Here is a 24,353-nt window from a genome sequence, read left to right on the forward strand (position 1 = left end):
GCTCCTTCTATAATGTAACTCTCAGACTGTGATTTCCATCCGGACTCTAGTCACCTCCTCACATCATGATACTGACCCTGTCCTCACTAACATAATCCTATGCGTGTACATGTACAGGTCACTGGTGCCCACAAGATCAGTGCTCTCATCGCCTGCTGTTGTGACCATTCTGATTGGCTACCGGCTTGTTCTATCTGCACCCCACTACAAACCTCAGTAACATCCGAGTGTGCAGGAGACACAGACTGAATACAATATGTTGCTCAGACCCCAATAAAATGCATTTAAAACATAAAAATCACTTTCGGGTGAAGTTAAAAGCATTTCCAAAGTGTACGGAAATCATACCTACAAAACGATCTAAGTGCTTGTCTAATAAATGACATAGGCAAGACACGAAAGTATTCCATGTTATTTCAAGGGAATAAATTGTTTGATATTTTCCTTTTTTTATTTGGAATAAACTTACATGATTTTCTGTTAGGAACCTTCAGAGGCTGGGTCAGCACTACAGGTTTTTTCAGTGCAAATCTCCTGCAGATGAAAGAGAAAGTACATGAGAAACATTGAGACTCAACATCTCCATTACAGGATTAGGAGTTTTTATGAAACACATATTATAACGACTCCTGTTATTCTTTTTATTTTTATTTTGTAAAGATTCTTGGAACAAAAATCAAAAACTAAAGCACGATCTAATCTATCTAAGCTTCGATACAAAAACCCCAGCAGCTCAGTTCTTTTTATTTTTTTTTGCTTCGCTTTTCTTTCTGTAACTTGTCCAAAAAATGTTACAATACTTATTCCTGTAGAGTACATCAATGGAGACTGTGAAACTGATGTGCTATTTTCCATATGGTCTTATTCCAATCTGGACCAGAACTAGTCCTATCGTTTTCTGTCATTATTCTTTTTTTGGCCAGACAGGCAAGGAAGTCTGAAATATTCGTGAAAGGGGTTTTTTAAGTTCATTTTGGGACGGTCGTGACCCTTGATATTTACCATACACAAATGGTATTCTACCGACAATATGGTGATACACAGCAGAACATATTGCAACGCAAGGCAGAGGGATGCAAGACGACAGAGAGAAGGAGAGAGAGAGAGTTTCGTAGCTAACCTCTCCTGGAATTGTTTTGAAGGGATCAATCCTGCTCTGGGATTGGCATCACCTTCGTGTTTGGCCTGCCACCAAGTTGCATCATCTTGGCTCATGATCTGAAGTATATCTCCCTTTCTGAAAGAAAGCCCGGCTTCTTTACAAGGAGTAGCTTTATCCTCATTAGGATAGTAGTCAAAGAGAGCTCTAACAAACATCTGCAAGAGAAGAGAATCATGCACCTGAATCACAAATCACAGCATCAATATATATATATTACAAATGTAAATAAAATAAAATAAAAAACTCAACAAAATCAAATAATTATTAGATTTAATCTTTAGAATTAACTATATTTTGCCTTCCCAGACTGAACTGTGCATTCCGTCAAACAAAGGGGTGGATCTTGTTTATTCAGCATAGACAGACCGAGGCTGCAGAGCCCAGAGTAACATCATCGATAGCTAGAAAGGGCCCGGCCACCGTAGGGGATAACACATCAGCCCAGTAGTTACGCCTCGTGGACAGGAAAATCACAACACGTCTAGTAAGAAAACATCCTGTACTTTTCTCCCCATTAATATCTGATAAAAATAAGATCCAGGAATTACCTTGCCTTCGTTGTTCGGTGACTCGTCTTTGATACTAGGTATGATTTTAAATGTAATTGCACCTTGGGACTGTGCCTGTAATATTTAGAGGAAAACTGTTAGAGATGTATTTATTTCTACACACAAAAAAAGTGACAAATCATTGTATACATAAACCCATAATACAGCAAATGACAATACCTCTTTCTAACCAACACAACCCGCATGTGCCATATATACACTTAGTCGTGTTTGCCTCCTAAATCAGTACCTGTGACAGTACCTGGCTGTATTATTATTATTTATAAGGCTGGTTCTCCGTAGCGCCGGATACAGAAGAAAGTAACAAATAGATGAGGTGATATATATAAGTAGCACAGATGAGTGTGAGAGTACTATGGGGACTCACACTAAGTGCAGTAAAAGTCATGACAGGACATACAAGGGAGTCAGATAGTGGACAGTCGTGGGACAATCGGTAGAGAGGACCCTGTCCAGAGAGCTTACATTCTAGAGGGAGGGGTGGTGAGAGAGAGTAGGACCAACTGGGAGAAAATGGAGGAGGTAGGCAAAGGAAGAGGAGGTGATGGATAAGAGGAGGTGGTAGGGTAGACAAGCTTGAAAAGGTGAATTTTGAATGAGCATTTGAAGGTTGGGGGCAAGTCAAGTGAGGCAGTGTAGGGCGTTCCAAAGTTTGGGGCTAGCATTACAGAAGTCTTGGAGGCGAGCATGGGTGGAGGTAATAAGAGGTGGGTTGAGGTGAAGGTTAGAGGCAGAGTGGGGTGGCCATGTGGGTTTGTACATTGTATCTATGTTATGTGTTTCTGTACACTATGACATCGGTCAGAAGCTTGACCAAGAGAGAGAAATAAATGGAAATATACATATACATGTCCAGTTACATCCACCATATGTGGTTAGCACAGCATACATGAGCCATGGCATTGGGTCTATCAGTGTCTAGATTTGTGAAGGAGTCAAGCATTTAGTTTTTCAAAAGAAAGTCACTCAAATGTCACCTGGTTGATGGTGCTGGTAAACAATGTCTCAGGCATCGAGAAACTGGATGATAAAAGAATGATATAATTCTCTATATCTGTGTACAACACATGGCCTGCAGTAAGCTGACTGAAGCCATGGTGCACTGACCAATGAACTCCGAAGACACCGTAGTCTGGAAACTGAAAGTGATGATTGTGGTTGTGTTCAACAACAATTCCATAAAGGACAGACAGATATATTTCGCCTTGAAAAAGCAGCCATGTGTGAAACAAACGCATCTGCCTTTTGGGATTAGTGTGGAAGACAGGTGAACTGCAATTGTCACTTTGGGTTTACGGTCTATGATATCACTAGAGTGCATTGTTTGATGCGTTGCAGCAAGTATATATTGTATACTTAGATGAAAGTCAGTTATTGATTCTTAAGTGAATACAAAACAATAATAAAATCCATCATCTCTCTCTCCCACTTGCATATTATGGGTTTTTGATCATTTAATTGGTGTACTGGGGAGGTAGGGGGGAGGGGGGGGCAGGAGTATTTGAGTAGTAACAAACTCGGCACATTAGATGTAGAGCAGAGAACACTGAATAAAATAAGTGACTCTCCTTTGTGATGAAGATGATCACCGATAAAAACCTTATGCTACACCTCGCACTCACATGTCAGCTGGTTCACTGGCCACTTTTATACAAGATAGGCAAAAAAAGGGGACTCCTGGGGCAATGAGGCTTAGTTTAGTTTTAGGAATGTAAATTCTTAACATTTAATTGCATTTATGGAAAAAAACAGCTATTAAACCACACACACTTGCAGAAACATTTAAGCAGAAATTAATTAAACTAAATGAAAGAGTAACATGAAGACAGGAGGGGGGCTGAAAATAGTTACTTTTACATGAGGAATCGGCAGTGTAATAGGTTATATTTATTTTTACCAAAATATGTATGATTTCTTCTGGTTTCTTATCCTCCACACTTATCCCATTGACCTCCCTCAGCTCATCGCCCACATGGATGAGACCTGGAGAAATGAAAGACATACTTGTAAGCTAAAATTCTAAGTTACCAAAAACTGACAGCTAATCAGAAATATATAATAAAGCTGCGGAGGGAGGGTACTGACACAAAGTCCATCACAGCCTGTGTACACAAACACTGGACTAAGACTGCACAGGATCTCTTAAAGCACCAATCCCTCATAGATGGTTTTTACTTTATTGTTGTACTTAAATAGCAAGATAAGTACTTTTTAAGCATGCATTTACATTAGCTGCTCTCCTACAAACAATTATCTCCTTTTCTCTATGGAGGGCACAAAGTATGGCTGCCAGTCTCACACAGGCTCACAGCCTTCAGCATGTCATGTGTAGGCGGGGGAGGGACAGAATGGGTTAAGGATGGGGAAGATGTCACAGTACACAAAGCTCTTATGGACATTCTAAAGCATGCTCACTAAATCAAGTGCCATGTGACTGTGGTTGCCATGGTAGTCACATGACACTGTGCAGCATTATAAAACATTAAAGGCACACTGAAGAAACAAACCAAGGAAAAATGGCAACTATCAAGATTTTCTTATAGCCTGCCACAGTGAAGTTAAATACAAAAAAGTGATATAAAAAAAACACCACATGTTTTATGGGATTGCTGCTATAAACATGTAGGCAACATTAAGAGGGTTAATGCACAAACACAGGTAAACATATAAACACACACGTCTATAAATAAATCTCACCGCTTCTGTCCGCAGCTCCTCCTCGCATTATCCTGGCAACAACAATGGCTCCCGTGTTCTCATCCTTCTTAATGGTAGCACCCTAGAGACAGATTGAACGATATAATCCATAAAAATCCACAACACAACTCTCAGACAAAACAAAAAGTTTACTAGTGTGTGCTAAGATTTCACAATAAAAGTACATAGTTTATTTTCATATTTAATGTAATGTAACCATACTAGAAAATGAACAACTAGAAAATGATCCATATTAGGCTATCCATTTATTCCAGGAATTCTTATTTAATTACCATTTCATTGCTCACTTACATATTCTTTGCTGGTAGCTGTTTATTTTGTGGCTTTGCCAACCCAAGCCATGTACACTACAAATAAAGCCTATTCATATTTTTCCAGTATTTAGTGACATATCACATTTATGCCTTTTTGAGTAAATACGCAACCTTCATGAAAACACCAGAGGGGGGAGAGGGAACATTTTTAAATAATATTTTCATAAGAAACAAGAAAAGCTCCTGATGGTGCTTCTTACACTCCCCATTCTTACAGCATATGTGATGTTGCTCTCTTAATTTGATGTACATCACTCTTAATCTCAATAAAATAAGTTGACACAATACATTTAATCAAAGAAAAAGACACCTATATGTAACAACACATCAGCAGTAATTTTAAACAAGTGTTCCAAGCGGTGTTAAAATCTGCTCCTAGCCGCCTTCTATTCTTTGTCTCACCTCCCCGCTCTGTCCCCTTTGGGATCCCCCCACCACCTATCATTATCATCAACATTTATTTATATAGCGCCAGCAAATTCCGTAGCGCTTTACAATTGGGAACAAACATTAATAAGACAATACTGGGTAATACATACAGACAGAGAGGTAAGAGAACCCTGCTCGAAAGCTTACATTCTATGGGACAATGGGAGTTAGAAACACAAGGGCATGTGCTACATGCCTATAGATTTATAGATAGATCTATCTATCTATAGATTTATAGAAACCTATAGATTTCTTTGGCTTTATACACAGCATCTACACATGGATATTAGCCATAACATCAGTCGCCAACCAGGGTGCTCTCACACATATATATATATATATATATATATATATATCTATCTATATCATAGCAGCCACAGTTGTACAGATGTATTACATTAAAGCAGTCGTAGTGCCCAGGTGTAAATAAATATGGAGACATTACAAAGAGCCTTTTCATACTGACTCAACGTATATCTTAGTTGTACAGAAACTTACACTAGAAGAGAGAAGGGTTCAATGTCCACTATTTACATACTTTATGGGATGTAACCCTGAGATCTATTTCACCATCACTATAAGGAACTGCTTTTATTTGAGCAGAACCAGTAAAATGTGCAACAAATACAGAATAAATAACACATGCTGTTTTCAGTCACTATTTTTTTTTCCAAAAACATGCCTGATGTTCTCCGTGTTTTCCTTCCTCTGGCTAAGAAACATAATTACAGTGATGAATTATCAGAGAAGTCCTGTGCTGGATTTACACATTAGGGATAGAAAATCCACATCACCCTTTAACACAAAACTTCTCTTTGCGTGGTCTCTGCATAGACAACATTTAACTATACCCTGGAGCTGCAAGAAACCCATCAGCAAATAGCGAAGCCAGTTTCTAGCTGTCCAACGCCAGAGATGTCTATCTAGAGACAAGCGCTCACTGTATGAGTCACAGACACGCTGCCCTCTCCCCTCTGTGTACATTACATTGCTCAGAAAGTGACTTTGCAGACATCTCTTCTCACTTCCTCCTGACACAAACAAATATTCTACAGAACACGTATAAAATGTCCAGGATATTCGCTCGGCAATAAATAAGTGCAGCTATTAACCAACAGATATTTGCTTAACACCTTCCTAACCGGATGAAACACAGTGCAATGCATTGAGCGGCTGGAGGATGAGGAGGAAATACATTTATATTGGGAATACCATACTCTTGATTTTTGCACTTCACATTTTCCAGATATCCCAGTGCAAATATCATCTTTCTGCTGATGATCAGCCAGAGCAGAGCAGGCTTTGGTCCTGGATTGTACAGCACAATACACCTACTCCACTCAGCAGGGATCCTCAGCCTTTTAAAATTACCGTTATCAATCACGCAGTTGAATAGGTTACAAACAGGACACGGACACTTTATTTTACGACTCCGCTGACTAAATAATGCCGGTGAATTACAATATGACAATAAATCTATGTACCTTGTGTGCATGTGGCATAAAACATAATGCAGGCGGACGTGTAATAATCAGGGCAGATGAGCCAGAAAGACAGACACTCGCTGAAGCAGAGAGGGAGAGAGAGGCAGATATCCTAATATGTGGAGATGTGAAAAGAGGGCAAATGAGGGGCAGACATAAAATTTGGGGAGGGGTTTCTAAACACACGCCTTCCAACTGTCTAAATTTAGGCTTTGTCCACGGCTGAGAAAGCCGGGAAGTATCTACTGTTCCTGGTGCCGGGTGCACCAATGAAAGTGTCTGTAAGGGATGGGAGGAGATTACGGGGCATCCTACTGAAGTGTGGTCACACCCTATAGAGATGTGGCCACGCCCTATCGAGAGGAGGCCACGCCCTATCGAGAGGAGGCCACGCCATCATCGCACTGTAGCCACTTTTACTGTCCTGAAAGGGAGGGACACAGCCCGTGGCAGAGCTACCATTGGTGCGGCAGAAGCGATGCACTGGGGCTTATGGAGATAATGGGGCTCGCTGCATGGTAGATGCAGAAGGTCGGGGAGACCCTGGTTCCCTTCTCCCACCTCACTGCACCAGGGCCCAGAGCTCTCTAGTTCTGACTCTGGACGCAGCTAACCCCTGATAAAGCTGGAAAGGCAGAAATGAAGCTAGATGCTATTCGTTTTCCCCATAAGTGAAATAAATGAGTGTATACGGACAGGCTAACCTCAGGAAATAATATGTATTTTGCTATTATCCCGGAGCTTCAGGTGTCTGAGCGAGTAGCTCATTCTCCTGTGGGTCGCTATAAGGGTGTCTACACAGATGCATGGAAAGATACCGATGCAGAACCTGCTCCAATGCTTTAGGAAACTTCCTTATTGACAACTGTGCAGCCGACTCCCCTGTTCTTTGGTGTATGGACTGGAAGTTTTTTTGTTTTGTTTTTTTAATCTAGAAACTCCATGTTATATTACACCTGGCGAATGTATAAAACTACCAACACATTTTGCCATTTGTTAATATAAACCCCATCTGGAACTAACAAGCACAATGCACCTTCTTCGTGACTTTAATGTGTTAGGATACTGAAACCTTCCTATTGGCCGCATTCCAACAGGAATGCCAACGTACGCGAGTTTTTAAGAAAACGTATGACTGGCTACAAGCTGAGAAAAAAGTTATGCATTACGCGTTTTTGATCAGTCAAACAACAAAAACAAAAAACCTGCACACATTGAATGTGTGTTTTACAAGAGTCAGTGCTGCAATCATGAATGGGGGAAAGAAGTGTTAAAATTAGCACCGGTGTGTCTACTGTTCCAAATTAAAAAAAAAAAAAAAAAAAAAAAAAAAAAAAGGATTATTCTAATAATCACTAGACAATGGAAGTCACAACCACATCACAAATTAACATGTCAGTTTATTACTTCACATTTTGTTAAAACAAAAATTTTAGGATTCGGTAAATCACCACATGTTGAAACATAAAACAATGGGTATGAAACATAATCTCATTAGAAACGCACTTCAGGCAAACACAGAAATCGCCAGAAAAAGAATTCTGTTCAGAACCCAGCCAGAAGATCGGCCCCACAGAGTTACCATGAAAATATAGCTCACCAGTGGCTCTCTGTTTTTAACAAGCCGGATAATTTTCACCGAATCTTCATCATCGTCAATGTCATCTGGCATGGGAGGGAGAACAGGGTCGTAGCTTTTCTGAGCCACCGTGTCATGTACTGACAGTAAAGCCTGCAAAGAAAAAAAAAAAAAATATGTTTAGATAGAAAATGCTACCACATCAAAGTCCAATTTGACTATGCATGTCTGGATAGAAGTCTAACGCTGCCAAATTAGTAAAGACAGCCAATGGGGATGTTTCCACCAGTTTTGAGTGATATTTAATAATCAATTCTCATCAGATATTAATCATACATACAGTAATTACTTAATTCTTTAAATAAATAAAAATCACTAGGAATCATAGGACAAAAAAAACCACCATGGAAATTGGTCCCAATTCTCGAACACGGAGAAGAAATTTCTTTATAGTGAATTCATTAGACTATAAAAAGATGAATTCACCAACAACACTTAAAAATGTCAGAAAACCTTTATTTCAATTTTCTCATTCATTTCAAGGTATATGCCAAATTCAGAAACTGCATTGAAATTAATGGAAAAAGCTTGATTTATGATGTTTTTCCATTACCATCCATGCTTCATTGGAGTTTTCATTTATTTTATGTATTATTTTATTTAACAACATTTATGTAACGCCAGCATATTCTACAGCGCTTTACAATTGGGAACAAACACAAGAATAAAACAAGGCTGACAGGGGTAAAAAGGCACTGCCCACAAGCATACAATCTATAGGACAATAGGAGTTTGATACATTAGGTTAAGTGCTACATATTACATAATGGTCCATCCAGATTTCAATGGGAAAATCTGCTAAGTGAGGCTATGTGATCTAGTGACACAGCAACACTGATTCGGGTGTTGCTTTCAAGTATAGAAGGCAAACACATGCAAGTTAACAGTGAACTGTGTAGAGAGCTGGTAATTGGGTAGAATAGCCTATGGTGGTTAAAAAGTTGGTTCAAGAATTTAATAAACTTGCCTAATGAGGAGAGTTTGCAGGGATTGCTTAAAGGTTTGGAGGCTTGATGTATTATGGAGGAAATTCCATAGAGTGGGTGCAGCCCCGGAAAAAGCCTGTAACCGGGAATGGGAGCAAGAAATGAGCGTGGAAGAGAGGTATAGATCTTGGGCAGCATTGGGGGAAATGTTGAGACACAGGAATAGATGTATGATGGTGCAGTTTTATTAATGGTTTTGAATGTTAGTAGATGTATTCGTAGACATATTTTATTATATATTTATTCAGTAAAATGCAGGCAACCAATGTAGAAAACTTTGGCAAAGAAAATTGATCTAGCCACTGTATTCAAAATAGATTGTAGGAGTAGATTTCTGGCCAGAAGGAAGACCAGTATGTAACTGCAATAGTCAATGTGAGAGATTCGAAGTGCATAAATAAAAGTTTTTGCATGGTCTTGTGTGAAATATGTCTGTTAATGTTTTGTTTTTAGCTAATAATATTTCCACTGGCGGACAGAAGTTGCCTACCTGACATCTGTATTACTGTTAAAAATACAACAATAAACCCTACCCCTCAAGTCTACATCCACAGAATATCTGCGCTTAGAGTTCCTTCAAAACCTGTGTGCAAGTGTACTTAGAAGAATTGAGGCTGTTTTGAAGGCAAAGGGTGGTCACACCAAATATTGATTTGATTTAGATCTCTCTTCTGTTCTTTCACTTTGCAAATTGCTCAAAATAAACTATTAACACTTCTATTTCTGAAAGCAATCTTTGCAGCATTTTTTTCCACATCTGCCTAAAACTTTTGCACAGTGTTGTATGTAACAGAATTTGGATATATACTAAATGTTGGGAACAAGGGACGGTTCTAACACAAAGATGACATCTAGGTAGCTAGCTTGAGGGGTAAAGTATGTTGTTGTATTTTCAACAGCAATACAGAAGTCAGGTAGGTAACTTCTGTCCATCGGTGGAAGAATTACTAAGTCAGTTTCTGAAAGATTGAGTTCAAGGCAGTGAGGGGCAACATGAAGTAGCTGGAGAGCCATAGGAGCTGCCCTCAAGCCTTCAAAGGGGCCGCACAGAGGACGGATGGAGATCATAGTGTAGTCCCTCCTCCTACAGGTATGATGTCCTTGCACTGTGCAGAGGAAGTCACGTGACGTGGAAGTCGGCTGCCCTTGTTCTAATAAGATTGGGAGCAGCCAGCTTGGTGGCTACAACAGAAGGCTTGGCAGGGTGCTAGTTTAAGGTGTCAAGAGGACATGCATGATGAAATGACAGACATTCAGCAATGTGGCCCAACACAGACGGTGAAAGATCCGGAAAGGATAGATAAATTAGCGCAGAGAAAGTGTGTGCAGACAAAATAAACACCGAAGGAGCAGTTTTGTGAGTAATATGATTGGTGCTATATAAATAAACAATAATTAGTAGGTATGCAGTGTTTCTGTGAGAAGTGAGGGGTCAACAATGTAAGAAGCAGCAGAGAAATCTAGGGGAATCAGTGGTTTTTATACTTAGCAGTGATCAAATCAATCACCTTATTCAGAGCAGCTCTGTGGAGTATTGGGAACAAAAGCCTGGATGACGAGGGTCCAGCGGTAAGTGTGAGGCGAGTGTCTTATGAAGCATGGAGGGGCAAGGGAACAGAGAACATGTAATGAGAATGAGAACTTGGATCAAAATGAGGATATTTGTCAGAATAATAGTAATAACGATATGCTTGAGTAATGATAGAACAATACCAGCAAAGAGAGAAAGGTTACAGGTGTTCGCTAAGATTGGGATGAGCACAGGACTCAGCAACTGACTGATTTGTCAGGGTCAAGTGGATAGGTAGTCTAGTAGGAGAAGAAACTAGATACTGCATCTTCATTTGTGGGAATAGTGGTTGATGCAGAAAGCAAAAAAAAGTGGATCAATGGCTATTTGCAAACATTTGACAAAGATGTGATTAAGTAAGTGCATCTTATTACCCATTGAGGATTGGTAGGTATTTTAATATACAGAAAATGTCAATCAATGTCTACACAGTCCATGCAGTCTTAGCCCCTCTTTCTGGGTACTATAACACTCCCATTGTATCATTAAACCTCCTCTATGAACACCTCATATGTCTCATCCCTATTATGACCATCTTCTTGGTAAGAATAGTGCCTGTTAAAGAAGGAAAAAACAGAAAAGGTACAAAGGTGAAAAAAAACAACAAATGAGTGATGCAGTAAGAAAATAAAAATCTTAAGCTACATTAATGCATCTTTCTTTCTGTGCAAAATATTTGCATTCGTTTTGTTAAGAAGATTCAGTAGCATTGCCTACTGCTCAGTGTCTTTGCAATGGATGCGCTGACCCATATCTCATTTCTATCCCAATAGAAGGTTTACATGAAAAGAAGACCAGAGGTTAAGCGGAGAATACGGCACATTCACCTTTAAATAACAATGTTCTGCAATTTCAAGCAAGAATCATGGATATTATACATTTTCCAGAGACACCTATCTTTAAGCTTTATATATTTAATTAGACTTTGCAAAAAATTCTAAGGAAAAATTCACTATATAGACAAAACAGAAAGTGTCTATTAAAACAAGACCAGACGAAAGTAATTTAAGTCAATGTCTGAGGAACAAAAAAATTGTCATGATTTAATTAAGGCCATTCTTGAGCACAATGATGAACTTCAGTAAAGTACTTTTTCCATTGTATGTAGGTTTAATTTAAATGAAATGATGTGTTTCCTAGCAAAATGACATTTATTATCATACCTAAATTTAGCAAATACATAGTTCTATCATTTAACAGTAGCCCTGGGCTATACAATCTTCAGGTTGCCAGTGAGCTACTGCTGCACGCAAGTGCCTCTACATAGTGACAATTCTCCCTAAAGTCATGGATCAACCCTCACTTCCTTACATCTACCCACTTTGCTCTGTGTTTGTTCTCAACCTGCCACACTCACCATGTAACTCCCAATACTGCGGGGGTCTGGTCTAGCAGGATGTGAGTGTGACTGGACACAGCTGGTCAGATTATGGCCATGCCATGATGGGACTGAGGGATGGGCTTATTTTGATTTTTTCTTTATAAATGGTGGGATGTATTTTTACACACGTTCCCACCAAACCTGCATAGTTGCCGGCATCGTACACATAGTCATTAATTCTATTTCTGTTCACCTTTACATTATATGTTTGTACTGGGCATCTGCAAATATTTACTAAATAAAGAGCTCTATCTAGCGCTCATCCTTCTGCATTTCAACAATCATCATCATTTATTTATATAGCGCCACTGATTCCGCAGCGCTGTACAGAGAACTCACTCACATCAGTCCCTGCCCCATTGGGGCTTACAGTCTAAACGTTCTAACACACACAAAGACCCAGAGAGACTAGGGTCAATTTTGATAGTAGCCAATTAACCTACTAGTATCATCATCATCACCATTTATTTATATAGCGCCACTGATTCCGCAGCGCTGTACAGAGAACTCACGCACATCAGTCCCTGCCCCATTGGGGCTTACAGTCTAAATTCCCTAACACACACACAGACTAGGGTCAATTTGTTAGCAGCCAATTAACCTACTAGTATGTTTTTGGAGTGTGGGAGGAAACCAGAGCACGTATGTTTTTGAAGTGCGGGAGGAAACCGGAGCACCCGGAGGAAACCCACGCAAACACGGGGAGAACATACAAACGCCTCCCAGATAAGGCCATGATCAGGAATTGAACTAATGACCCCAGTGCTGTGAGGCAGAAGTGCTAACCACTAAGCCACTGTCTTTACATAAGATGTTATTTTTGTTACCCTCAGACACAAGACCGAGAGAAACGATCTCTGCCTGATGATACAGACGTACCTTAGAAGACATAGTGATAAAACGACTTATTTCGTAAATGCTGCAGGAGGGCAAGTGTAACAAATTACAAAGTGATTTGAAGGTGGACATTCCCTTTCAGTATTTATGCTTTTGCTGTTCCAGAATCATACAGAATTTTTACCCCAGTTCAGTAGATCTTTATAGATCTTCATTATTTCGCAAAGAACGGGCACTCGGGGGGACCTCAATACGTGCAACAAGTGTTCATTTATTAGACCACGTTGCAGACCAACTCAGGGTCTTTTTTCAGGACATAATACTGTATGCACAGCTATAATTTCCTAAAAAAAAAACAAATTGTTAACTTGCCTAAAAACACACCAGAATTTTTGAGATTAAAAATCTAAAATAAATGAATTGCAATATCAATGGTGGAGGTTGAGTGAAACTCACTTCTTTCTTCTTCTAAAAAAAAGTGGGAACTCAACCAGAAACTTCAAATAAAAGAATTCTCTCTTCAGAATGCTGGCAGCAAAAAACTCAGCTAAAGAATCAAATTTAATTGTGATTATAACCTGAAATGCCAATCACTTCCATTCTGTAATTGTGCCAGAGAAAGAAGGACAACATAATTGGCCCAAGCTGAAGGAACTAAGCAGCACTTAATCCAATATTTATTTTGTTTGGGAAAATACGGCAAGCCGCAGGCACGATAGGTTAGTAACCCAGTCCAGACAGGAAAACAGAAGAGAAACAGAAGGCCAAAAAATTATTGGGAAAAAATGTTTTAGGGGATTCTTCAATTACAGCATTTACTGTTGAATTGTTTCTCTTCAACACCTGTCCCGGGAAGTATTTTGATGAAAGCTGAATTATGCTCTAAGTGCTCAGAGTTCATGTTGGCAATTGTGCAGTCCTCTGAAGTTATGACACTGTATGGTCCCGTGGCGCTGAACTTATTACCACTGGGACCTAAAGTGTTAATGCGCCATTCTTTTAGGGACACCAGGTGTCTGTGCTCTATTGTTTTCAGGTCACAAAAAAAACAAAAAACAGCTCTTAAGTGACTGTATTGTACATTTGTCAGGGGACCTAAAAAAAACAAATTAGGGTGTTGATTTACAGTTTGCTCTTGTCAGGCGTACAGGGAACTAGGGACAGGACCCCAGTACATCAGAGGAGGCAGACATTTTGTGGGTGAAACCAAAATTTGAATGCAGCCAGTCAGTTCACTAAGAACTGTGACATAACATCACGGAAGCACTTCTCCAATAATGTAACCCTCAATGACATATCTTCCACCATCTTCAATATATGTATACAAAGCATGAAAGTCTCAACATTCTTGGATGTTTATTGGAAGAGTTCCCACCTAAGGTAAAGTAAATATAATTAGTATGCCTATAATAGAGAAAACTAGCAGATTGGTTTCTGTGGTAACTTTCTGGGGGTAAGTATAGAAACATCATGGAAACAGACATATAACGAAAAAAATCTGAGAGATGTGGTCTGGTCACAAAAGTATAAAATAAAGTGGTGCCAATAGCATGGGAATCCCGTCTTAAGTCTACCACATGTAGGCAGAACCTGTTTCTTTGCTCCAGCTCTGAGCAACAGAACCAATGTCTGATTGGGCCACATATGTAGACTGTGCTATCTGAGCCTGTACATGACCAAACACAGTCTGACAGCAGTCAGCCAGTGGTCAACAACATGGCCAATAATGATCTGACTGATTTACACTGGATTATTATGGGGCATGCAGCAACACACCCTGACATTGGGCCAAATTCAGACTTATCATGTGATTGGCGTTAGTGTGGGTGTAACTCCAGGTCTAAGTGGACCATAGTGGATTTAAAAGCATGAAAGATCACAACTACATGGATGGTGGCCTGCTCCCCCCCACGTTTCTAGGACTGATGCTTATGGTTAATATCAATGCAAGATATGAAGACTTCACATACAAATGTAGGGGAGCCTTCAGAAACTTTATAAAGTATGACCACTGTGGTCCGCTCCAGATCTGCTACACGGACATCCGAGGAGAACGGTGACACTTGGTTCCCATAGGTGTCCTGCCCTGTGTAGAACTTAAATACTCTTCATATAACCCTGTGGCTCCACAGTCATGACATGTTAAGGGAATGAGAGACTGTATTTTGATTTTTTTTTCTCTCCGTCTTTTTGCTTACTAGTATATGTAAACTTTTTGCCCAGTATGTCTAACGGGTAACATTTATATCTGGTGCACTCTTGTCTTTTGAACTGTACTGTAACAAATCTTTCTGTTTGTTTTCATAAGATACATGTGTTTGATGGGGTTATGTTGTTTGTTGGAGTTTTAGTTTGTTTTGTTAAAATTTCAACAAAAAGATAATTTAAAAAATAAAAACTGATATTTTTTTCCAACACTTCAATAAGCTTAAACATACACGAATACAAAAATATAAAAGCATACTGCTTAAAAACATTGAACAGTGATCAACAAAACTTTATATTACAAACATATGTGAGCTTCAGTGCAGTCACTGTTTTCTTACAGTTGCATCTATATATTTCTGTATTACTCACATCAAACCAAAATATGTACAATACAATGTGTGAAAATGCTTAGCGTCAACTAGCAGCCAATCATATTTTTGTAGCCTAATAAAAAATGCTTAAAAGAAACCAATAAAGAGGTGGGTTTAGGGCACACTGTTCCAGTTTTAAATATTAGTAACTCAAAAAAGTTTTATCTGTGGAAAATAAAATGCCGTGACCAACTTTACAACAGGCCTAGAGGTCCGAGGACTTGCCAGCTGTTGTGGAACTAGAAGTTGCAGCATGCCGTGCCATCCACTGCTGTGACTTGTAGCTGGACATGAACATAAAATGCATCAGAGATTGGATTCTATAGAGAATACACTGATATAATGCAATGAGTCGGTAAAGTGATATAGCCTCCAATGGAATATTTATTTAAATCCACTACTGCAAGCATAATTAAGAAATAAGGGTATGAGCAGGGCCGGCGCTCCCATTAGGCAGCTGCCTAGGGCGCCGGCCTCTGGGGGGCGGCACTAAGGCCAGGGACCCAGGACTACTTTATAAATAAATGCCATGCGGTGCGATCGCCTAGGGCAGATCGCCCGCCCGCCTGCAATATTGCAGTGCTGCACTGTAGCAGCACCGCATTTGAAAATTTACCCGGCGCCTGGTTCCCGGCTTTTGGCACCGGGTAGTGACGTTACGACGCTGCGAGTGTAGAGGAGCAGAGGACAGAGAAAGAAGAAAGAAGCAAGCAAGAAGAGAAAGGAAAGAAAATGAAGAAACTAAGGTGAGTACAGGAAAGAGGAGGCTACAGAAAACAGGAGGGGACGGTGGACGGATGCTATACATATGAGGGAGAGAACGGAGGCTACAGAAAGGGGGGGAATGGAGGCTATGCAAGGGGGGGAGGGAATGGAGGCTATGCAAGGGGGGGAGGGAATAGAGGCTATGCAAGGGGGGGGAGGGAATAGAGGCTATGCAAGGGGGGGGGGAATGGAGGCTATGCAAGGGGGGGGGAATGGAGGCTATGCAAGGGGGGGGGAATGGAGGCTATGCAAGGGGGGGGGAATGGAGGCTATGCAAGGGGGGGGGAATGGAGGCTATGCAAGGGGGGGGGAATGGAGGCTATACAAGGGGGGGGAATGGAGGCTATACAAGGGGGGGGAATGGAGGCTATACAAGGGGGGGGAATGGAGGCTATACAAGGGGGGGGAATGGAGGCTATACAAGGGGGGGGAATGGAGGCTATACAAGGGGGGGGAATGGAGGCTATACAAGGGGGGGGAATGGAGGCTATACAAGGGGGGGGAATGGAGGCTATACAAGGGGGGGGAATGGAGGCTATACAAGGGGGGGGAATGGAGGCTATACAAGGGGGGGGAATGGAGGCTATACAAGGGGGGGGAATGGAGGCTATACAAGGGGGGGGGGAATGGAGGCTATACAAGGGGGGGGGGAATGGAGGCTATACAAGGGGGGGGAACGGAGGCTATACAAGGGGGGAGAACGGAGTCTATACAAGGGGGGAGAACGGAGGCTATACAAGGGGGGAGAACGGAGGCTATACAAGGGGGGAGAACGGAGGCTATACAAGGGGGGAGAACGGAGGCTATACAAGGGGGGAGAGAACGGAAGCTATACAAGGGGTGAGAGAACGGAGGCTATACAAGGGGTGAGAGAACGGAGGCTATACAAGGGGGAGAGAGAGAGAACGGAGGCTATACAAGGGGGAGAGAGAGAGAACGGAGGCTTTACAAAGGGGGAGAGAGAACGGAGGCTACAGAAAGGGGGAGAGAGAACGGAGGCTACAGAAAGGGGGAGAGAGAACGGAGGCTACAGAAAGGGGGAGAAAGAACGGAGGCTACAGAAAGGGGGAGAAAGAACGGAGGCTACAGAAAGGGGGAGAAAGAACGGAGGCTACAGAAAGGGGGAGAAAGAACGGAGGCTACAGAAAGGGGGAGAAAGAACGGAGGCTACAGAAAGGGGGAGAAAGAACGGAGGCTACAGAAAGGGGGAGAAAGAACGGAGGCTACAGAAAGGGGGAGAAAGAACGGAGGCTACAGAAAGGGGGAGAAAGAACGGAGGCTACAGAAAGGGGGAGAAAGAACGGAGGCTACAGAAAGGGGGAGAAAGAACGGAGGCTACAGAAAGGGGGAGAAAGAACGGAGGCTACAGAAAGGGGGAGAAAGAACGGAGGCTACAGAAAGGGGGAGAAAGAACGGAGGCTACAGAAAGGGGGAGAAAGAACGGAGGCTACAGAAAGGGGGAGAAAGAACGGAGGCTACAGAAAGGGGGAGAAAGAACGGAGGCTACAGAAAGGGGGGGAGAAAGAACGGAGGCTACAGAAAGGGGGGGAGAAAGAACGGAGGCTACAGAAAGGGGGGGAGAAAGAACGGAGGCTACAGAAAGGGGGGGAGAAAGAACGGAGGCTACAGAAAGGGGGGGAGAAAGAACGGAGGCTACAGAAAGGGGGGGAGAACGGAGGATACAGAAAGGGGGGGAGAACGGAGGATACAGAAAGGGGGGAGAATGGAGGATACAGAAAGGGGGGAGAATGGAGGATACAGAAAGGGGGGAGAATGGAGGATACAGAAAGGGGGGAGAATGGAGGATACAGAAAATGTGTGTGGGGAAGAATGGATGTTACAGAATATTGGGGAGGGGGGGGAGGCTGGAGAAAATAGGGAATTGGGGGATTACAATTAGAAATGTCCTTGAGTTAGAGACTATGGGGTCTTGTACTAAAATAGTATCATGACAAAATGCAGCACAGCTTTAATTCACCTTGCTGGGGCTACTCTAGGATAGTTAAGGAACTATTCATGTTTTCTAGTATTTGCCCTCTATTTGGCTCTCCTTTGTTGCCCTCTGTTAGTATAATTAATTTTACATCTGCAGAATACATTAACAAATGCAAATAAAATAGAACGGTCTAGATCAGTGGTGGGCAAACTCGGTCCTCAAGGGCTACCAACAGTTAATGTTTTTAGGATTTCTGTCTGTAGAAACAGCTGGGATAATTACTGACCCAGCCAAATAGATTAACTCAGCTGTGCATGATTAAAGAAATCCTAAAAACATGAACTGGTGGTAGCCCTTGAGGACCGAGTCTGCCCACCACTGGTCTATATTATCTGTCATTAAGATTACCCTTCTCTATTTATTTGCATGTGTTAGCATATTTAATATATCATCTACAGAATACATTAATAGACAGCAACAGAGGAGAGCCAAGTAGTGGGCAAATACTAAAAAAAAAAAAAAAGCAGAGTAATGGGCAGGGGGGCATGTGAGTAAAGCTGGTGTTATGCGGCTGGCATATGTGACACAAGTTGATGGGCAAGGGGTGACATATGTGAAAATAGCTAGTGGGCAGAAGGGCATGTGTGAGAGAAGTTGGTGGGCAGCGGGGTACATGTCAGTGTGTAACCAGTGAGTGATGTCAAGTTTTCTTTTCTTTGTTTTGTTCTGAAGTCTAGCATTTGGAGCCTCCCCTCTAGATATCCTGTGTTTGCTCCTGGGCAGCAGTGAAGCCTGGACAGCATTCTGCATCAGACATCAGACATCTGGACTGCATCCTAGCCAGCCAAGAGGAGGTAAGAGTTATTTTTAAGTGTGTTAAGGGCTGGGAAAATTGGGGGGGGGGGGGGGGGTTGGGGCGGCAAGCTTAAGCTTTGCCTAGGGTGCCGGGCAACCTTGCACCAGCCCTGGGTATGAGTGTGCGTAGTAGTCACAGGGATATTTTTCCCTGCTTTTCTCCTATTGGTCAACTACAGGTTATCATTTGCTGTGCTAGCATGCAAACAGAGAAATGGCTTTCTTAAATAGGCAAACAAATCTCCTCCCTTCACAAGGACATTGTGCTCGTCACATGCAGACCTGTTCTTAACAAACACACGAGTGGTCAAGTCACTGTCTTCGGCAAGATCAACATGCTCATCCAATAAAATACTCTGCACTGCTGTGAGCATTGGTAACAGGATGTTCAGACCGCATCCACTTAAAAACGTGGTAGATTTGGATGAGCAATAAAAAAATTAATAAACAAAAAGGTGCTCAGATCCTGGTCAAACACACCTTAAAATGAAGACAATCATGAACATACAAATAACGTTATTTGCTTATTTTTTTTTAAAAGGAATGTTTTAGTTTTGCAGAGTTGGTAAGTGGAGCAGAACATTTAAGTATTCATTCCATAAGTGATTAAATAACCATATTTTCCATGAATGCTATGATATGAATTGACGACAGAATAGGCACAGCTATGTCAACTGTTCAACTTTAGACTATGTACCATAGTACACTAACTAAAGGAGGTGCTTTATACTGATGGGTTAGCTCTTTACAGCAAGTACAAGGCTTGCGGACACCAAAGACTTAGGCCTTTAGTGAAGTTAGTGAGAGGTTATTTGCACTCTTTAGAATAATTTTCAAGTGTTCCTAAAGAAAAAGACCAGTTAAACAGTTGTGCCAATAATGAATCCTGACTTTTTTCCCCACTGTCATTTTAATATGCTTCAAATATCTTTGGTGTGAACTCTAATGCCATAATTACGTTAAACACGGTAATGACAAGCCATTAAAAAACCATAAAGTTATTCCCATTGTCCCTCTGCATGGGGGAAAAGCACAGAAAACAGCATACACTGTGTGCAAATTACCAGAGTTGGATGGCATACTATTCTATCCTCTCTCCAAGTGGCTTCTATCATTCAGCTTCTCTGCCTACAAAGGGCCAATGTGTTGCAAGCTGGCAACTTCCAGGATGATGATGTCACAGGAGGATTCTTGGGGACACAGTGAGCATGCTCCTGCCAGTACATGCACTATTAACACACTTCTTTCCTATTCATGAACATATACACCTGCCTAAAAGATGGCTGACCTCACACAGGCATGTCGAAAAGTGAATACAGAACAAACTACTGAAAAAGGCTGTTCGTTAATATATTGTGTGCTTAGATAGTTGTATAATGTGCAGTTGTGTGTAAGTACCAGTTCACTTTAACTATACTTAACCTTAGTTCTCATTTAACCCTGCTTCAAGCAAAAAGCAGTCGTCCTCTCAGAACAGATGCAAAAGTAAGCGGTATTTTCAGGTATGTTAAATGTGTCTTCATAAACCTCATACTCTGTTATACTTTAACCTTTCAAATTGTGCATTTTATTGTCTGATGTTCACGTTGAATATATTGTTCAGACAATCATCCAAAAAAAAAAAAAAAAAATGAAAGCAAAACCAGAAGGCAGACTATGCGCTTCTAAAGCCTGGCTCTATCACTTGAAACCGCCAGGAGGGATATAAAATCCACAGTTCTCTTATACAGAGGACGAGCTCCCTAACCTCTTCACAGATAGAGGCATGTGATGTATTGAACATAAACTGACCTCTCTGGCAGCAGAGAAAGATCTGTGAACTTAATAACCGACGTCTTCCATGCTGAAATGCAGCTGTCCACATGTTTAATGTATTATTCAAATCCCATTCAAGAAATGTGAAGGTTTTTTATTATTATTTTGAGTTTTATATTTTTTGGGCAGAGCAAAGGAAAATTGGGAGGGAAGCTGCACACCATAATTTCAAACCACAAATTTCATGTTCTGGCAAATCATAATTCATGTTCACATTGTGTAAATCAGTTTACACACCGACATTAACGCAGAGAATAGAATCAACATATTCAGGCCGTGACAATCTCGAGCATATTCCTGACCTCGGTTCACATCTCAGACATGCAAGGGATGCAATGTGGTAAATAACTTTAACTTTACATTGCCATTTGTAGACAAAGAACAGAAGTTACTTTCAGAGTTCATCTTTTGCTTCCTCGGTGGGGCGCTAGTAGAAGGGTATCTGCCCCTCGGGACGCGCAAGTTTTTACAGCTGAGGGCTGGCACCCTATGACAAGGGCAAGGCTTTCATTAGTGCTCCATGGCATTGATTCATTACATAAAGCCTCTTGTGGCTGGTCAGTGGCACCACTGGCCCTCACCAGCACATTACAGTCTACCTTCAATAGGGCCGCACATTACCCGTAATCTCAGTAATAAGATAAAACTATACATCAAAAGAAAGATACACTTCTCTGTAATAAAGTATCAGCAGGCATTTCAAACAACTGTTATAATCTATAACAAACAAAACTGACAGATAAGGCAGGAAGGAGCTGGGGGCCGCGGGTGAAGGCCGGGGGGTAACCTGCTGCCCATCAACTGGTTTACTTGTTGGTTGAACTTTTACCCATGTTTGATCCATTGAAAAAAAAAAAATTCTGGCATGTTGTGTAATTGACCCAATGTGCTCAACTGGTTAATGGATGTGGTTATTTTAATTTCTACGTTATTTTAGACAAGTAAAAGACATTACCATACAGCGCATTCTCTTTCCGTTACTTATTCCCTATTAACATTGCAATAAATTGTTTGTAACCGGATATTTTTTTTAAAATGACATTTTGATAGTTTACACAAACACCAGCAATAAAATACATTTAAGTTTTATATTTTATAAGGAAATAAAGACCATTCTGATGCTTTTTCGCACTACTGAGGGCCAATATGCCCAGAAAATGTCAGTTAGTGGGAACAATTCAGTCTTTAACAGACAAAGGAAATTAACAAATAGAAAAGCTTGAGTTCCAGCTATAAATAATAGGAGTTTACAATTGCAGATCAATTCTCTGCCATCGACCTAACTTTCCAACCAGGCCTACAAGGAATAGGCTATTTGTTCCAGGGCATTATTTGGAAACCTGATACAATAAAACAAGTACAGCTTTCGTTTTAACCCCTTAGTTACAGGGTTTATTTCATACATCAGACGAATGTAAGTAAACAGTTGCTTGTCCGCATCCAGAAGACTAACTGAATGGCTTAACATGTCAACCTGCTACCAAATGCATTGTTTTTTATGGCTCCTTTCTCATCCCTTTATCCATGTATTTGTATCACAAGGCAGAGATGATTAGTTCCATTGTCCCCGGATACCACACAGCTCTGCCATGCTCTCTGTACTGGATCCATTGTCTATACCACCGCCCCCACCAACGCATCACAAACCCGACACCACTGGGTTTGAAAAGAACTAGAGCAAACAGATTTTCGCACTAGTGAGTTCAATCTGCTGACAGCAGTCAGATGATGGGGGCTGGGCTTAGACCAGTGATGGCTAACCTGTGACACTCCAGGTGTTGTGAAACTACAAGCCCCAGCATGCTTTGCAAGTAGATAACTAGCTGATAGCTGGCAAAGCATGCTGGGGCTTGTAGTTTCAAAACACCTGGAGTGTCACAGGTTAGCCATCACTGGCTTAGACAATACAAAGCCCAAAGATGAAAAACTTGATCCAAATAGTACTTGCTAGATGCATTCTCCTATATAGTGTATCTAACAAATGGTTACATATAAGATAAGTTTATATTTGCAACATTAAACCCTAAAAGGTCCATGAAGGTAGTCTTGATGTTTAGCTCTAAACTAGATGGCACAGAGGAGGCTCACAATACTAAGCTTTCAATAGAGATATTATGTAGATGTTAAAATAGATCAGTATTTTCCTGGAACATTTAGTTGTAATATTAGAATTTATAGCATGGTTCAGTTGCTAGAAGTATAAACATTTAATACAGATGAACTAAACCGGTTTTTGATCATTAAGATTTAAAATCGGCAACATAGAAGATGTACCTATTGCCAGTGATTGTACATAGGCTAAGTGATACGGACAACAGACAGGGAAATAAACTATAATTCTACCCATTGGAGTTTACATGCATTTCTATTGGTTGGGACAAGAAACGGACCGTTGAACCAGTGGCCTCTCAATGTCATGCCCGAAGCAGCTCTAACAATATAAATGCATTTGTAGGGCTCCCATAATTTGGAATCCAAAAACCAGGACACCCATGTGATCTGAAGTTTGTATAGGCCATATAATCCCCCTCACACGCCCTTTTGGTTTCCATATTTATTTTCCCAAGTGGAGCCTGTCTAATAAATTAACAAGTACCCTATATTGTATAGCGTTGGAAGTTCTGAAAAACATACATTATATATTTGTAAGTTTCAAACTATATTACTACAAAATGTAACGCCAGTCAGCATCTTCTCTGTACTGATAATGGGTCACAACTAATGGGCAATCAACATCACAATAAATCAGCATCTGATGCCACTGAATGGCTTAGGCAGGATGACGCTGTCAAACTGATGGCCCCTGTGTCCTAATGTCCCATTTACAGGTCGGACTGTGGTTCAGAGTAAACCTGTTTTAAAACACTGGGCTACATTTAGTTATTTAAGGGGTAAGCTGGTAGCAGAAGTTAGGCAGCTGCAAACGTCCTGGGTGTTTAGGACATGGTAAATACTGTGTCAGATACATCTAAGCACCGATCATCATCTCAGAAGACTCTTAAGGACCAGTTTAACATGAGTAAGTGCTGGGCTATGGTCATCTCTGGCCACATGCCATGGGAAGTACTTCTTAATTGATAAAACCAAAACATATAGGGCCGGTTGTGTGCTGGCTGCATTAGAGATTGCACAGCAGTCATAGTATTACATATGCAAGTTTATGAATGGAGCCGTCAGCTTCCAGGGCCATTAACCTCTTATGGACTACAAATGGTAAAGCTACATCGCGGAAAACTGTATTTTAGGATACAGTTGTGAAACTGAATACAATACGATTGTACTGTATCCTTTAGTACATAGCTATATTTTGTCTT

General features: G+C 41.0%; 1 protein-coding gene across 5 annotated transcripts in view; it reads right to left on the reverse strand.

Moving 5' to 3' along the window:
• Nucleotides 1-24,353, reverse strand: part of MPP7 (MAGUK p55 scaffold protein 7) — a 259,014-nt gene that overhangs the window by 88,117 nt on the left and 146,544 nt on the right. For all 5 annotated transcript variants that reach the window (XM_075212010.1, XM_075212007.1, XM_075212011.1 and 2 more), the window contains 6 exons: nt 8,277-8,408; nt 4,429-4,510; nt 3,629-3,714; nt 1,711-1,785; nt 1,121-1,317; nt 470-534 (listed from right to left, as the gene is read on the reverse strand). In XM_075212010.1, coding sequence (XP_075068111.1) covers nt 470-534; nt 1,121-1,317; nt 1,711-1,785; nt 3,629-3,714; nt 4,429-4,510; nt 8,277-8,408 — 637 coding nt within the window. The remainder of the gene's footprint in view (nt 1-469; nt 535-1,120; nt 1,318-1,710; nt 1,786-3,628; nt 3,715-4,428; nt 4,511-8,276; nt 8,409-24,353) is intronic.

Source organism: Mixophyes fleayi, chromosome 5 (assembly GCF_038048845.1).
Source record: "Mixophyes fleayi isolate aMixFle1 chromosome 5, aMixFle1.hap1, whole genome shotgun sequence".
Lineage (NCBI taxonomy): Eukaryota > Metazoa > Chordata > Amphibia > Anura > Limnodynastidae > Mixophyes > Mixophyes fleayi.